This window comes from Rhinolophus ferrumequinum, chromosome X (genome assembly GCF_004115265.2).
Source record: "Rhinolophus ferrumequinum isolate MPI-CBG mRhiFer1 chromosome X, mRhiFer1_v1.p, whole genome shotgun sequence".
In the NCBI taxonomy this organism is placed as follows: Eukaryota; Metazoa; Chordata; class Mammalia; order Chiroptera; family Rhinolophidae; genus Rhinolophus; species Rhinolophus ferrumequinum.
In genome coordinates this window covers 46,989,435-47,006,743 of record NC_046284.1, presented here as the reverse complement: position 1 = coordinate 47,006,743, position 17,309 = coordinate 46,989,435, and the positions used below count along the sequence as shown (strand labels likewise).

Below are 17,309 nucleotides of genomic sequence, written 5' to 3'. Positions count from 1 at the left end.
GCAGGCAGGACCGAGACCCACTGCCTGAGATTCTGCTGGACTCAGGTTGAAGAGGTGGTGTTGTGCGGGGCGGCCTGCGGGGTCTCTGCTCCCGCGCCCCACATAAGAATGCAGGATGTGGCTAGGCCAAAAAGGAACACCCACGGAGCCATAGGTAGGGGAGTCATACCCCTATAGTCTCACTGGAGGCTGGATTCACACGACGTGCGACCTGCTGTCCGCTTTTCTACCAACCGACTGACTCCCTTGCTAGCTGCAATCCACCGTGCTAACTGCAATCCGCTCTTGCTAGCTCAGCCACCATCTTCTTGCTAGCCCCCATTTTTCTGCTAGCGCAGCCACAGCAGTTATATTAGTGGCCAATGGCTCACTGGTGACAGCTGACGGCCAACTAGCCACAGCTGTCGGCCATCCAATCACAGTTGATGGCCATTTACTACCTGAGCCAGCACCTTTCCACGTGAGGCAGAGAGCCTGGAAACTGCACTCCTGGCTCTGTCCCCACAGGTGGCTTTCTGAAATCTTCTCTCTCCGGGGAATGAGATTGCTGGCTGCAGAAGGAAACACAGCTGGGACCAGGGCCCCAGACCTGAAGATATTTGTTTCTGGCGTGTCTTTATCTTAGGGCCCTGCCCTCCTGTGGCTGAGCTGGTAAATGAATCTCAACCACAGCATTAATGGCAGAAAATAGCTTAATGTACGGCCTTCCCAACTGGCAGCGACCTTCAGGGCCTTTACACAAAGGTATTCTAAACCGAAGGCCTCGCAGGCTCCACGGCAAGGCTGGTAGGGGAGGTGGTTTGAAAGAGCCCCAAACCTGATTTCCCCTAGTCTGCCTCATCTCAGAAAATGGCAACCTCATCCTTCCTGTTGACTCTATTTTTCTCACCTCCCACATCCAATGCGTCAGCATATTGTCTTGGTTCTATTTTCAGAATGTAACTAGGATTCACTCACTTTTCATCATCTCCATTATTACCATCCTAGCCCAAGCCACCACCATTTTTTAACTGCATTATTGAAGTAGACCCCTAATTGGTCTCCCTACTTTGGTCGTCATACTGCCACACTATTTTCCACACAGCAGCCAGAGGTGTCCTCTTGAAATGCAAGTCAGACCCTATCTGCTCAAAACTATCCAGTGGAGTAAAATCCAAAATTCTTGCCACAGCTTACGAGGCCCTACGCGACCCAGCCCCCAGCTGCCTCTCTGAGGATGACCCCTCTGGGTTCCCCATCAATCATTCTGCTGTGACCACACTGGGCTTCCTTGCTGTTCCTAATGCACCCCACTCCAACCATGTTTCCCCGAAAATAAGAGCGGGTCTTATATTAATTTTTGCTCCAAAAGACGCATTAGGGCGTATTTTCAGGGGATGTCTTATTTTTTCATGTACTACAACAATCTGCATTTATTCAAATACAGTCATCTCATCTTCTGGAACATCATCATAATGTACTAAATGCATCCATCTGGCTGACGATCTTAACTGGGGCTTATTTTCGGGGTAGGTCTTATTTTCGGGAAAACACAGTACTCCCACCTCTGAGCCTTTTTTGTTCTTTCTGCCTGAAAGGCTCTTTTTCAAGATATCCTCATGGCTTCTCTCCCTCACTTCCTTCTGGTCTCCACTTAAATATCACCTCCTCAGAGAAGTCTTTCCTGACCATCCTGTCTAAAATAACTCCCCCATTACTTCCACCCTCACTCACTCATTCTCTCGTGTAGTCCCTTACTCTGCTCAGTTTGTTCTCAGTCCTTATTTGCTACCTAAAAGATACTTGTTCATTGTCTTTCTGTCTCTGAAGAATCCCTCATCACCCAGAACAGTGCCTGGCATATAGTAGGCCCTCCCTAAATTTGTCACATGAATGAAAAAATGCCCCCAAGGACATGACTCCTGCATTCCACAAACCCAAGGAAAAACTTAGTTTCAGCATTTGATAACCATGCATCCCACTGAATTTGTGGGACAGTTTTAAAAAACTAGAGAGCCTAACTGATTCTTTGGGCATTTCTTATAGAATTGGATGAACAAACTGGTAGCAAGTCCATAATTAGGAAGCCAGGACACCTGGGTGAAATCCCCAATGCCTCTAGTCCTGAATAGTGTGAAAATTGTGGATAAATCATTTTGGAGTGGTAGGCCCCCTTTGACCCACATCTAAAATAATATTTTCTATGAGCCGTCTTCCTAGGGGCATGTCATAGCTCTGAGATGAATAAGATCATTTTTGTAAATCCTTTGAGATGCCTGTATTCAGATGTAATAAAAGCCACCATTTAGGTATGTCTCATATTAAGAAAATCAAATACATAAACATTCAGTGTATGTTATTACTAAAGAAATTTTGCAAACTCCCTTAGGCCTAGAGCATTAATAATAGCACTCAATTTACTCAAATTTGATTCATGCCCAGGTCTTTCAGAACATACCAATCATTTAGCACATTGCCTTGCACCCAACTAGGGGATCAATACTTATTTAGTGACTTATTGGTCAGTAAGGGAAAGTACCCGTACTGAGACATCTTAATTCTAGCATGACAAAGGTCTGGTTTTTCCCAGGGATGGCGAACTTACCAGCCCTCTGTTCTTTTTTTCCAGTCTCCCAAATCTGCCTTCATCAGTGCTGCGAAGAAGGCCAAGCTGAGATCCAATCCTGTGAAGGTTCGATTTTCCGAGCACGTGAAAGTTGGAGAAACAGATGCAGTAAGTGCAGCTTCCGCTCTCTCTCCTCAGCCCTTGGCCAGAATTGGCCTGGCCATGGAGGTCTCACTCTGGGGCAGTTGCTCATCAACTGCTCCTCAGAGTGGACAGCACTACAAAGAAGTTTTGGAGGACCTCAGTGCTCTGGGTGGGTAGCAAGTGAGGGGTACGTGGCGTCTGGCGAGGCCCTGGGCATTGTGGGAGAAATAACACATATCAGTTTACTCAAGATCCTCGTGGTGCTTAGAGAAATTTCATCTTTAGCACAGTAGCCTTTTACACAGAACAAGTGCCCCATAAACATCTCTTGGCTACTTGATAGAAACAGGAATGAAGTAGTGGTTTTCTGACGATGAGGAGGGAGAGCGTCTGGTGAAATTGCACTCTCTTCACATTGAAGTGGTCCTGCAACTCTACATCTTGACTGAAGAAGACTGTGCAGTGAAGGGTGAAGCAGCCTAGGGGAAATGATCCAGACTCTCATTAAGTCACAGGGCTTTGATTAGGCACCTGCTGTGTTCCCAGCACTACAAGGGATGCAAAACAAATACCTGTTCTCTGCTACTGGATACCTGTCAGTGATGTTAGGGGTTGGGGGGAGGAGGGAGCAAGTGGTTCAGATTGAGACAGTACGAATCCCCTACTGAGTGGTATGGTTTCAAGGAGCAGGTGATGCTTGACAGTCCATGCCATGTACTGGCCAATTTGGCGGGTCATGGCCAGCCTGCAGTCTTTCTCACTGCTTTGTGGGATTTACATGAGCTGAACTGTCTGCACCGGATAAACCAATGAGAAGTGGTGGGTGGAAAGCAGAAAGATGTGTGGTAAGCAGTCATGGATTATGGCCAGGGTCCCCCAGGAATCTGCTGAAGTTGGTGATATCTGGTGGCGGTGGGGGTACGGAGGGGCTAGTCAGAGCTACCAGGCACCTAATTGCTTTTGCAGGCTTTCGTGGGCTGGGCTCTCGGGAGGCCGCTGGCATGTATGTGCTGAGACACAGCTGCAGTAGAGAGAAACTAGCAGGCCCAGCCCAAGTGGTGAAATCAGCAGGGTGCCAGGCACTTCTATAGTCCTTTGAGGCAGAGCCACTGAGAAGAAGGGATAGAGGACACAGGTGTCTTCTGTCTCCATTTCCCTGACTCTCATCCCCAAACTGAACCCAGGCCCTCCTCCATCCCTGTTTGAGGAAGGCTGCAAAGCCCAAGGTACTACAAGGCCCGACTGGTAAGCTGTCTGAATGATTGGTGGTTAGGCTTCACATCAGTCCTAACAGAAGAGGTTGAAGAGAAGTGGGGCTTGGTAAGCAGAGAGGAAAGGTAACAGTATGGAGTTCCTGCAGATCAAGGTGAAGCAGACCCTGAGGTCCACGTCACTAAGGGGATGTTTATGTCCTGAGCCCTTGAAAATCCAGAGGAAATGTGACTTGAATTTGAAAGTACAGACAGGTGCAACCTATCCCATCTCAGCATTACAGAGTAATCACCAAGGCTGAGCCATCCCGTGAAGAACTCCCTGCCCCCCCCTTCCTTCTTCCCCTCCTTTTTTCTCCCCTCTCTTCCTCTCCCTTACTCTCTCCCGTCCCCACTCTCTCCTTCCTCCACTATGACTTCCCTTTCCATGTGTCTCAGTTAGCCATAGGCAGAATCAAGCTCCCAGTCCAGACCAGCCTGAATGCAAATGCCCCAGAGTAGCTAGGACCCACCCAGGTTATTTCTGTTGCTCCTGGATCCACCACTAGGCATGGGGCCCTTATCTGGGAGAGACACAGACACCAATCTAGGCTCAGGAAATTGCCTGATGTCACAGCAGCACCTCCCCACCCCTCCGCCACCGCCACCACCAGTGTGGACCATAGCAGCCTCACCATTGGTTGGGACCTGGGGGAGTCCAGGCCCAGGTGACTCCAGCCTATCCTATCATCCCTTTTTCTTCATGTTCCAAGGCTTTATTAAGCAGCAAGAGCAAAAATAAATCCTGTGGGAGTTCCTTGCCAACTCTATTTTAAGCAAAATCAATTAAGTAATTATCTGAGTCCAACCCAGCGTGCTAAATAAAACCTGCCACCATTGACTGTCATCAGTCTGGGGATCCAAGGCCTCTAGGCTTGGCAGGAGCGAGGTGTCTCAGAATCAGGGAAAGAACCAGGGAGTCACACTTTTCCAACTCTGTGTCCTATGACTTCCCACCATGGCTTGACTCCTGGCTCCCTGCCACCGCCAACCACTCCCTAACTCAGGAGGACTTGCTTGTTCATGTTTCAATATTTTGTCCGTGACAGTCCCTAGATCTGGACTCTTCTCTTCTGGCCTCTTTAATAGTCCACACCCACCATGTCCTTCAAAATCAAAATCCAATTCACTTCGTCTAGGAAACCTTAGCTATCTTATACATGTTGGTTTGTTTTGGTTTTATAATTGTTCTGTAATGGATTCATGTTGGGGTGCGGCAGGTAGGTGAGTATGCGTGTGTGCCAGGTCACTACAGCAAGAGTGTAAGACTACATGCAGGGCCTCTATTTTTTGCCATAGCCTTCATGGGGCTTAGCATAATGCTGGGCATATAGTAAGGGCTCAGCGAATACCCATCGGCTTAAGGAATCTGGCCATCTTATGTAGCTTTTAAGTTCCTATAGAAATGATGATGTTGGCCTGGGGAAATGGTTGGATTCTCCTGATGAGTCCAGTCATCCAAGTAAGCACATATGAAACACCTAATGCTCATATATTCAGCAGCCATTTGTTGAGCACAAACTGTGTGCGAGGAACTCTGCTTAATGTTGGGACTACAAAGATTGAATAGGACATGGTTATTGTGCTCTGAGTTCACTGTTTGACTGTGAAAGACATTCTTCAAACTATGAGAAGAGCACTGGAAGAGATATGTGTAAGTTGCTATTGGAACACATGGGAACACCAGGTCCAAGTACCTGACGATATTGGGCAAGGCTTTACAGAATTCGTATCTCAGCTCGATTTTGAAAGTTGAGTAGGAGTTTGCCAAGGAGGGAAAGAGGAAGACAGAGGGAACAGCCTTTATTTAACAAATATTTATGAAGAACTTAACATGTGCCAGTCTATAAATAAACACCTGTGCCAGGAAAACTTTTGCTAAAGAAGTTATCAGGTGTTCAAAAATGAGCTTTGTCAGTGGTTCTCAATCAGGATCAGTAGTGCCCACACTCAGAGAACTTTTGGAAATGCCTGAGTGTGTTTTGGGTCATCTCCATGGTTTGGTGTGCGATTGGCACTTAGCGTCTCAGGGTCAGAGATGCTAAGTATCCTGTAGGGAATGACACAGTCCCTGAATGATAACTTGTCAGTGGTATGGAGGCATGAAAGAGCAGTTTGGATACCTGGAATGGCAAGACATGACTCTGGGGAAGCTAGCAGGGGCCAGGTCAGAAAGGACCTAAGATGCCACATGGGAGGGAGAATGGCAAAGCAAAGGCATGGATATGGAAGTGATCTTGATGTGAAAAGGGCCTGGTGGAAAGGAAGGTGTCATGAGATAGAAGCAGATGAGTGAGGGGGGCTCCTAAGGAGGCCTCCCATAAGCCCTTCAGTGTGTGGTGGCCTCTGTGGGCCAAGCGCCACTCTAAGCTGTGGAGCCACAGGAGAATGCAGGTGCACTGTGACATGAAATGATGAACTTTGATATGGTCCCGTATCTTGGAGAATTTGGTTCTGGTCTCCATGTGACATTATTATTGATCTGCTCTTTCCTTTCTTTGTCCTTCCATACCTTTGGCTTCCTGTCTCCTTCACTCGCTCCTTTCTCTTCCTTTCTACACCCTTCCTCTGGCTTCCCTCATCCTTCCAAATGAGCTCCTCTCCTTGTCCTTCCCCTACCTGTTCCCAGAAAATGATGAAGAAAGAAGCTCTTCTCCTCATCCCCAATGTCCTGAAGGTTTTTTTAGAAAACGGGCAGATCAAGTCGTTCACATTTGATGGCCGGACCACTGTTAAGGTACATACAGAGTCTCCTCTCTCGGGGCAGCGTTGCCCTCTCCGGAGCACACATAGCTGCTGGTCCCCAGGTTCCTTTGAGTCTGCACAGAGCTGCTCACTGCTGAAGCAAGGTGGCCTTTGAGCTCCTGCTTCTGTGAGCACCAGGCTGCAAAAATACATACGTAGTCCTTGGCTGAGGGTGGTGGGGGAAATTTGCCCAATTGTATGAAAGCGATTGTAAATGTGTATGTGTGTGTGCATGCATGAGTGCGTGTGCACGTGCATGCATGCACATGCGCACACACATCTACTTATGAACTGCTTTGTGTCAGTGTTACACTGGGTCCTTCAAGACACTTAGGAGCTGAGGAGAGTGAACATCATTAAACCACTTATAAAGCAAAAGTGATTTATATTGATACAATAACACCTACGCAAGTTTACGCACAGAAATCAGCAAACACAGTCTCTTGGGAGATTAGCTTAGCCATGCCTTGCTTTTTAAATAACAAGCAGATCTTAAATGAAGCACTGAACCAAGATTTGAAAACTCCAGCAACAGTTCCTTTGACTATTCCTTTCACAGAAAGAGCAATTACTGAGCTGTGATTCTTAATGGCTCAGCCAGGTGTCTAAAAGTTGTAGTGATTCCCTTAGTCCTAAGGAGAAGTGATGATATCGTGTTTCCCCGAAAATAAGACTTGGCCAGACAATCAACTCTAATGCGTCTTTTGGAGCAAAAATTAATATAAGACCTGGTCTTATTTTACTATAATATAAGACCGGGTCTTTATAATAATATAATATAATATAATATAATATAATATAATATAATATAATATAATATAACATAACATAATATAATAATATAATACCGGGTCTTACATTAATTTTTGCTCCAAAAGACGCATTAGAGCCGATTGTCTGGCTAGGTCTCATTTTCGGGGAAACAGGGAATTAACCTTCAGGTTCAGCTGTGCTCTGGGACAGAAATATCCACTCCTGTTTCTTCTGAACTCTCTCCAGAAAGAGAATGCCATTTCCAGAATGAACATTTTCATGTATCCAATGCTGGAATCAAAACAACCCTATAAATCAAGAAACCCCTGGGTCAGGAAACTTTCCCCAGGAGTTACCACGTGTTTAGAATTGGCCTTGCCAGTGGTTCTCAACCAGGGTTGGCACTGCCCCCTACCAGACAGTATGGGAATGTCTGAGGCTATTTTGGGTCACCTTTATGGTTTGGCATGCTACTGGCACTTAGTGTCTCAGGGTCAGAGATGCTAAGTGTCCTGCAGGGAATGGGACAGCCCCTGAATTATGAAGAATTGTTTTGGCCAAAGTGCCAGTAGTACACGAGTTGCAATACACACTGGTCCTATCCATGTTGATTGAATGAAGAGTTTCTTTGGAAGGGTTAGGCCTGGGTGGGTCCCCCATGGGATCAAGGACCAAAACAAACTCCTTAGGGTGCCTGGGATGGTCTCTTGTCTGTTGAATGTCTCAGTGTGTGGGGGGGCGGGCATTGAAATGGAACTAGGCCACCCAGGGGAGTCTAAATGCCCCTCCTCCAGATGTGGATATCTCTCTGTCAGAATTCTCCTTGGTGTTTATTCATGGCCAGTATGTCCCCTGTAGACCTGTCCCCACACTGGACCCTTTACTCCTCTCTTTCCCCTTGGCGCCTTCTCCACGTGTTCCCCCACCTCACAACATCGCCACCATTGTTGCTTCCAGATACCCCCAGCCTTCTAGGACAGCAGTGTCCCCTGGCTTGCAAATCTCATCCTGACTTCTGGGAGGGTGCAGTGGCTATTCATTGGAACTTGGACAGGCTGCCAAGCCACTGTCCCAGAGAGGTACCTGAATGAATTGACAGCTTGGCACAGGGGCTGTTACACTTGTAACACCAGTTGGCACTCACCAGCTTGGCTGTCCACAATCCCAATGCAGCCGAACTGCAAAGAAAACCTCATTTGTTCCTGCCAGAGCTCTAGCAACACTGGCGCCTCTGTGACTACTTGGATAATACAAAGATATTCTCAAGTACCCACCAATTTGCAGCTGAACATTTGAATGGCTCAATGTTTTTTCATGTTCACTGAGGGGCTTCTTTGGCAGCCCTGGCTGTAAGGGATCTTTGCATTCCCAAGCCTGCTTCTTCCCTGCCTTTGGGGGCTAAGCGATGCTGACTCCACGAACACACACACTGGAGCCCCGTGTAGGCTGAAGTCACAGCAAATAGATGGCAGAAGTCTCAAACTGACTTCTGTGGGCAGCCCCCACAGATATGTTTCCAGACACCCTAATATTAAAAAAAAGTAGGGCAGCAGAGCAGACAGAGCCCAGAACTAGTCAGATTTATGACTGTACACAAGACACGTGACATAGTTCGTCTGCGTGGACACATTTTTCAAGTTGCTAAATTAATTTTCTCTACAAGCCAGCTACGATCAAAAATGAACATTTTGCGAGTAACTCAAGTCATTTCATTTAGATTTTGAATCCAGAAGTAGTCTATTTTTAATCATAATTGTGGCTTTTCCTTGTGTTAATTCCTAAATAAAGAATTGACGGACAGACCACAGCAAACATTCTGACTCAGGTGAGAAGAACCAGCACTTAATAAACACTCAGGAAATAATCTGTTGAAAGGAAGGAGAGAGAGGAAAGGATGGACAACCATGATCTTCTTTTGCTATATATACCTGGCCAGGTCAAGTTCAAAAACACTTCCCTCCCTCGCCTCCCAATGTACCTTTGGTATTCCTCAGCGTCCAGGCCTCTGAACAGCACTCATGCACCACTCTTATCCTGGAGACGTTGCCTGGGCCACCACAAAGGCTGATGTCTCTGTGTGGCCCACTTTCCCAGCTTCAGTCTTTTCCCCAGGACTTCTCTTTCTTGGGTGTTCAGTTCCCCCCTCCCATGGCTGGTGCTTGGAGTAGGTCAGAGCTAGAATGGATCTCCCTCTCAAGGCTCTTTTCTCTTCCACAGGATGTGATGATGACATTACAAGACCGTCTTTCCCTGAGATACATTGAGCACTTTGCTCTTGTCCTTGAGTATGCTGGGCCAGAACAGAGCCACAAATTCCTGCTTCTCCAGGACAAGCAACCCCTGGCTTATGTAAGTAACTCTTTTATCCTGGCTTGATAGCTTTGCATGTGGCCTCTGCTAGAGAAGAGGACCCCAGGTACTCTCTTTCTGGAAAAATTCATAATGATGTGCTCGGCCAGAAACTCACAGGTCTCAATAGCGGTCTATACTACCCACCTCCAGAGGGCTTTTGGCAATGTCCCTTGTGACCTAAAAAGGACATGAAGATTGTTAGTCTTGGTCTCTAGTGGGAAAACTTTGCGGTGGTGAGTCACTGCATGGCTCCTGAATGCTGAGTTGAAGAGCAGTGTCGACTCTCCTGTCTCCTAGAAGCTGTGCCTGATAGACATTTCTGCCTCTGAAAGGAAATAGCCTTCAGATGAAGGCTGTAAAGGAAGGGTCAACAAGTGGAGTCTAGCAAGATCAGTGAGGCCAGGACAAGTGTGGTCTGAGAATGGGCTTAGTGGGGCCAAGAATGGGTAGCATGTTACCCACATCAACTTCCAAGGCAGAGTAGGAGAAAGCATCTTATCATCCTAGCCTTTGCCATATGGAAAAAGGCTGGGGAAATTCAGCTTTGCTGCATAGTATTTCACCAATGGTGAAACACCAGAAGAGCCAATCAATATTCCCAGAGAGGGAGGGAAGGAGTTGGAGAGGGACTGTTGGGAAGAAATGCATAAATGGAAATGAAACAAAAGCCAAAATCAGACACAAAAAATTTGTGGATTTTGGAAAGAAAAAGTCTTCAAGTTTAGCTCTCAGACAAATGCAATCCAGGGACTCGTGAGTTCCCCCCTATGAAGGGAAGGTTGTGGGTGTCCTGCTTGGAGGGCGGCCTACGCGCCTCCCCACCGCTCAACAGGTCTTCTGAATCCAACTGGTCTCTTGTTCCAAATGGGATTTTAAACTTTTTTATTGCAAAAAAATCAAATATACAAAAGAGTGGAAGGAATTGTATAAGGAATCCTCATTACCCATGCCAGCTTCAACAGTTAGTGATACATTGCCAACTTGTTTTATCTATACCTCCAAATGGGATTTTAAATCTTTGATTTAGCTTCTAATCAGCAACTTATTCTGCTTGAGGCTGAGCCCCTCTGCAAGGTAAAGGCATTGGTCCCACAGCAAGAAAAGAGCCAGAGAAGTTCCCAGGAGCCCTCACTTTCTACCTAGTATCTTGGGCCTTAGACCTAATTGTGGATAATGGCCATGTCCTGGATAAGTGATTCAAAAATTCTGGTCACTTACGTCAGAAGAGCAGAAAATACCTGGGTCCTCATGACTTTTCTGTAAGGGTAGTCGGAATTGGCCGGCCGGGAGACAGAGTGGTAAACAGCACCCTTGCTCAAGCCTCCCTTTGAGGAGCCACGGAGCTGGCTCCCACCAGCACAGCTGTTGATTCCCAGATCTTTTTGCCTCCAACCTCTCATCCCTGGGATTCAGGTGGTGCAGCGGACACACTATCAAGGAATGAAATGCCTCTTCCGAATAAGTTTCTTTCCCAAAGACCCAGTGGAGCTGCTACGTCGGGATCCCGCTGCTTTCGAGTACCTGTACATCCAGGTAGAGTCTGATTGGGGATACATAGACAGACAGACAGAAAGACCAATGGACAAACAAGCAGGCAGGCTGTTCTGCCATCACAATGAAGACACTATGTAAGTTTTTCCAATCTCCAGGTAGCTCTGAAGGCGCTTTCATTTTCTGTTACCATTGTAGTCCATGGCCAATTTGGTTGGTCTGGTGACCTGAGCTGGCTGTGGTTCAAAGTCCTGTCTGTTTGTCTAGACAGATTTCATCAGTTTTCAGGAGCAAACACCAGTAGTTCCAGCACTATCACAGGATCCCAAGGTTTAACAAGTCAGTTTGAGTAACAGGGGGACCCAATCCCCAGTGCCTAGTAAGGAAATGATTCCCAATTCAGTTCATCCAGAGACATTTGCTGAGCACTTACTCTGGGCCAGGCCCTGTGCTCAGTGCTATCAATCAAGGTGAACAAAGAACTGTCTAACTTGCTAGAGCTCGTAGACATGTACACAAATAAATATAAGATAGTGTGATAGGCAGTCTGATGATGACAGGGTGCAGTTGTCAGTAGGGACACCCAGGAAGCAGTTTGCCAACTCTCCATGGAAGGGGGATAATGAAGGCTTCACAGAGGGAGTGATGCACGCATGCTCTTAGCTTTGAAGAATGAGTAGATATTTGCTATGTGCACAGATGTAGTGGAATGGGCACATTCTAAGCAAAGGGACTTGCATCTACAAAGGCTTCGTGGCATGAAACAGCACAGCATGATGAGAGAGCTGCGAGTAATTTATTATGGCTGAAGTGGAGAATGTGAGGTAAGGAGCAATAGGAAATAAAATGGGAAAGACAGGAAGCAGGTGGTGAAGGTCTTCACAGGTCATGAAAAGTACAGGCTTTAAAATTATTTAGGACAGTGGTTCTTAAAGTGTGGTCCCTGGACCAGCAGCAGCAGCAGCAGCAGCAGCAGCAAGCTGAAAGTTGTTAGAAATGCAAATGCTTGAGCCCCAGCCTAGTCCTACTGAATCAGAAACTGCAGGTAGGGCCCAAAAGTCTGTTTTAACAAGTCTTCTAGGGAATTATGATGCCTGATGGAGTTTGAGAACCACTACTTTAGGACAGTGGGTCTTAACCCTAGCTGCACATGAGAATTACCTGGGAAGCTTTGCAGAAAAAAGAATGTTCTGTCCCACCCAAGACCAAATAAATCAAAATCTATGGGAATTAGGTCCAAACAGTGACATTTTTTAAAATTCCTCATGTGAATCTAATGTGCAGCTAAAGAACTCCTGCTGTAGAGTGGGGGCACAGAAATGCTGAAAGGAGAGTAGCCTCGTCAGATGAGCAATGTTAAAAGATTGCAGACTGCTGAAGAAGTACACCAGCTAGGGAGCTATTGCAGTTATCCAGAGGAGAAATGGTGGGGGCTGGAATCAGGGCAGTGATGGAGGAGGTGGGATGGGATTCAAGAGATATTTAAAAGGAGAATCGATGGGCTTTGACTCGAGTGGTAAATGTGATATCATTGCCCAAGGTAGGGTATATAGGTAGTGGAATGGATTTCAGGAAAAGATGAGTTCATTTTGAGATGTGTTGAGTTTTAGGTACCAATAGGACATATAGAGTGCTTGATGAGAGAGGGGGTAATACTCTCCAAACTCATCTCTGATGATGTCTCTGATGGTGACACCTGGAGCTGTGCTATGGGACAACATGGTTGTCCTTGCTGCCCCTTCTGACAACCTAAAATGTTAGGAACTTTTCTCAAACAGCCTTGGGTTCCTTTATCAGCACTCTACGGGGCAATGTGTTGTGGTTTCTCTATGAATTTTATAAGTTTAGTTCTTATTTTATTTGCCCTACATTTCTTCATTCAAGCTACTGGTGGTCATCTTGGTTCAAATGTTTTACAATTTGGTGATAAAACATGTCCACCCTCTCTCTCCCCTTTGTGATGATATGGATTTCAGCTATATTGTTTTTTCCTTTTCTTAAATCATTTTTAGATTGTTTTTTAAATTTATTTTTGATATAGTTCACATACAATGTTAGTTTCAGGTGTACAACATAGTTATTCAACATTTATATACCTTATGAAGTGCTCATCTTGATAAGTCTAGTACCTGTCTGGCACCATATATAGTTATTGGAATATTCGTGACTGTATTCCCTCTTTTTTTATATTAAGCAGCTTTATTGAGGCCTAACTGACACATAAAAAACTTCACATATAAAGTGTACAATTCGATAAGTTTTGACATATGTTTATGCCCAGGAAACCATCACCACAATCAAGATACTGAACATATCCATCACCCCCAAAGGTTTCCTCAGGCTCCTTTGTAATTTGTCTCCCTATTCCTAGGCAACCACTGACCTGCTGTCTGTCACTATAGATTACTTTGCCTTTTCTAGAGTTTTATATAAACAAAATCATAGCAGTAGGTACACTTATTTTGGTCTGGCTTCTTTCACTCGTCATAATGATTTTGAGATCCATTCATGTTGTGGTGTGTATCACTAGTTCATTCCTTTTTATTCCATGGTATGGATGTAGCAAAATGTGTTTATCAGTTCACCTGCTGATGGACATTTTGGTTGTTTTCAGGTTTTGGCTACTCCAAAAAAAAAAAAAAAAAAACTTTTATGAATATTCACGTACAAGTCTTTGTATGACATATACTTTCTCTTCCCTTGGGTAAATACCTAAGAATGGAATGGTTTGATCATGCGGTAGATCTATCTTTCTTTAATTTTTTACAGAAACTCCAATACTGTTTTCCAAAGTGGCTGTACCATTTTACATTCCCACCAGGCATGTATGAGAGTCCCAGTTTCTCCACATCTTCATCAGCACTTGGTATTGTCAGTATTTTTTTTAAGTCATTCTAATAGTATACAGTGGTATTTCATTGTGGTTTTCATTTTCATTTCCCTAATGACTAACGATGTTAAACATCTTTTCATGTGCCTATTTGCCATCCTGCATCTTTTTTTGGTTAAGTTTCTGTTCAAATCTTGCCCACTTTTTTTTGGGGTTGTTTGTTTTCTTGTTATCAAGTTTTCGGAGTTATTTACGTATTGTGGATACAAGTCGTTTGTTGGTTATGTTATTTGCAGTTATTTTCTCCCAGCCTCTCTGGCTTGTCTTTTCAGTCTCTAAACAATGTCTTTCACAGAACAAAAGTTTGAATTTTGATAAAGTCAAATTTGTCAATTTGTTCTTTTATGACTTGTGTTGTGGTATCATATCTAAGAAACCTTTGCCTAACCCACAGTCACAAAGATTTTTCTCCTATTTTTTTCTGGAAGTTTTATCATTTTAGGCTTTACATTTAGGTCTGTGATCCATTTTGAGTTAACTTTTATGTGTGGCACAGGGTATTGATCAAAGTTGGGTTTTTTGCATGTGAATATTTAGTTGTTCCAGCACCATTTGTTGAAGACTATCCTTTTTTCATTGATTTTCCTTTGCACCTTTGTCAAAAATCAGTTGTCTATATATGTGTGGGTCTATTTCTGAACTCTCTCTTCTGTTCCATTGATCTACCTGTCTAGCTTTATGGCAACATCACACTCTTTTGATTACTATAGCTTCATAATAAGTCTTAAAATCAGGTAGTGTTTGTCCTCCAACTTTGTTCTTCTTTTTGAAAGTTGTTTTGGCCATTTTAGGTCCTTTGCATTTCCGTGTGAATTCGCTTGTCAGTTTCTACCAAAAACTTGCTGTGATTCTGATTGGAATTGTGTTAAATCTATAGATCCATTTGGGGAGAACTGACATCTTAATAATATGGAGTCTTCAAACCCATGAACACAGTACACTTTTACATTTATTTAGGTCTTCTTTAATTTTTTTCAGCAATGTTTTCTAGTTTTCAGTGTACAGGTCTTTCACATATTTTGACAGATTTATCCTTAATTATTTCATATTTGTGATGCTATGCTAAATGGTTTTGATTTTTAATTTCAGTTTCTGATTGTTGCAAGCATGTAGAAATATAATTTGCTTTGTACATTGTTCTTATATCCTGCAACCTTGCTAACTCATTAGTTCTAGTAGTTTTTCTTTTTCTTTTAGATTCCATTGGATTTTCTGCATAGATGATCATTGATGAAGCATTCCTTTTCCACTCTCTCCTATACTGTAGTAATACCACCATGGCTTTCTAGTCCCTTAGCTCATTCACCTCAATACAATGGGCAACTGGTCTAACCAAGGCTGAATCAATGATAGCTGAGACTCTGACCCTCAGGGTTTGGGGATTGTCATATCCTTGGCCAGTAACTCTAGGGGACCCCTTTTAGGATAGCATAAGGAAGACTGACTCATCACAGCTTTTGATCTTCAGACCCCAAAGAACAAAATATTTGCTCCATCCCTGCAATCCATCTCTCACCCTAGGCTTCTGGGCCAGAGCCCTATAGAAAGCCCCTCCCAATGTCTCTCTTCCTTTGTTTCCATCTGAGCTAGTAGAGGAACCCTGTATGGCTGGGTGTGTGTGTGAGTATAGCCCCCCTCAGAAAAGGCAGGGAGGGTCTCTTGTAACAAGAGGAAAGAAAGAGAGTGTTGCCATGTCTCACTTTTGCAGTGACCTAGATGTTCGGCCCACTTGTGCCTTGCCTCTGTGTGCACCCATCACTGGGAAGAAGGCTGTCCAATATCCACTGAATGAAGTGAATAGTGTCTCTGAGAAGCAAGGTTTCTCTGTTACCTCTTCCCCAAAGGCAGGATCTTCCTCTTCCCCTTGACCTAGGCTGATTTACTGATACAGGGTGTTTTTCTGGAATGGAAGGGAGTAGAAAAGGGTGGGGTAGGGAGGGAACATCTCCTTTACTTGACAGGTTTGGACTGCCCTCTCTCACAGAGTCGGAATGATGTTATCCGAGAACGCTTCGGAATGGACCCCAAGCCGGAGATGCTTTTGGGCCTTGCTGCCCTTCACATCTATATCACTGTCTCAGCCACTCGACCTAGTCAGAAGATTTCGCTCAAGAATGTAGAGTGAGTTGTGCTGGGGCCCTTGGGATGGGAGCCCTTCTAAAGCTGTGTAGGGAAAAGATGCAATGGTTGAGCTATGCTATGCTTTTCAGGAATGTAGGTCTAGGATGGGGGTGAGAACTGGATTGTCTCATACCTAGACCATGATGTACTTGAGCTACAGCTTCTACTAGGGTACTGTGGCCAATGTAATTCTCCTGCCCCCATCCCTCTTTCTCTTTCTCTTTCTCCCAGGCTCTATTCCTCCATCTCTGCCTCTCAGATTCATTCAGTTTGTCTTACTATCTTCCTTTCTCTATCCCAGTTTGTCTCTCTCACTAAGTTCTTTTCTTTTGCTTTTAGGAAGGAGTGGGGCCTGGAACCCTTTCTTCCCCCCTCCCTCCTGCAGGGCATCAAAGAGAAGAACCTCCGAAAATCTCTCTCTCAGCAACTTAAGGCCCACCAAACACATCCTTCCAGCAGCACCAAGGTACCCAGAGTAGGCTATTGGACACCCTGCTCAGGCACTAGTGGCCATGGGGGCTCCTGCATGATTCCCCCACAGCTCTGGCCTTCTGGAGAACCTCCCCTACTGTGTTCAACTTGGGTATACATCCAGCTTGGCCAGATATGAGGGACGATTGCAGAAACGGGTTTTCCCCAAGCCTGAATCTCCCCGAGAGACAGCTCAGTGGCCAATCACTGAGCGAGCCCAGGATCCTCAAAGCAAAGGGGCCAACATGCAGGAGGAGAAAATTCTCAGGTCATTTCACCCATTTAGTCAGTGCTGGTTGAACACCTGCCATTGTGGACATCACTGGACCCCGAGGAGGTACATGTTTTCCATAGAAATGACTGGTCTGTTCCTCATTAGCTTTCTAATTCATCAGTCCTGGGACAGGGAATTCTGGCAGATAAAAGCCTAGCCCAGTGCGAGAAAGCCTGACCCAGAGAATGGGTGACTGGGTGGCATGGAAGGCTTAGGTCACTGCTATGCTCTCCAGCACTTTCTCAGGTGCCCTCAGAAGGGCTCCCACTCCCT

General features: G+C 45.2%; 1 protein-coding gene across 6 annotated transcripts in view; it reads left to right on the top strand.

Annotated features, from left to right (window-relative positions):
- Positions 1 to 17,309, top strand: part of FRMPD3 (FERM and PDZ domain containing 3) — a 78,056-nt gene that overhangs the window by 31,063 nt on the left and 29,684 nt on the right. For 3 of the 6 annotated variants that reach the window (XM_033118867.1, XM_033118877.1, XM_033118874.1), the window contains 6 exons: positions 2,609 to 2,713; positions 6,569 to 6,676; positions 9,655 to 9,786; positions 11,203 to 11,322; positions 16,155 to 16,291; positions 16,631 to 16,757. In XM_033118867.1, the coding sequence (XP_032974758.1) occupies positions 2,609 to 2,713; positions 6,569 to 6,676; positions 9,655 to 9,786; positions 11,203 to 11,322; positions 16,155 to 16,291; positions 16,631 to 16,757 (729 nt within the window). Of the gene's footprint in view, positions 1 to 2,608; positions 2,714 to 6,568; positions 6,677 to 9,654; positions 9,787 to 11,202; positions 11,418 to 14,097; positions 14,147 to 16,154; positions 16,292 to 16,630; positions 16,758 to 17,309 lie in introns of those variants that run through there. The other 3 variants (XM_033118880.1, XM_033118888.1, XM_033118882.1) reach the window with 3 other exon arrangements.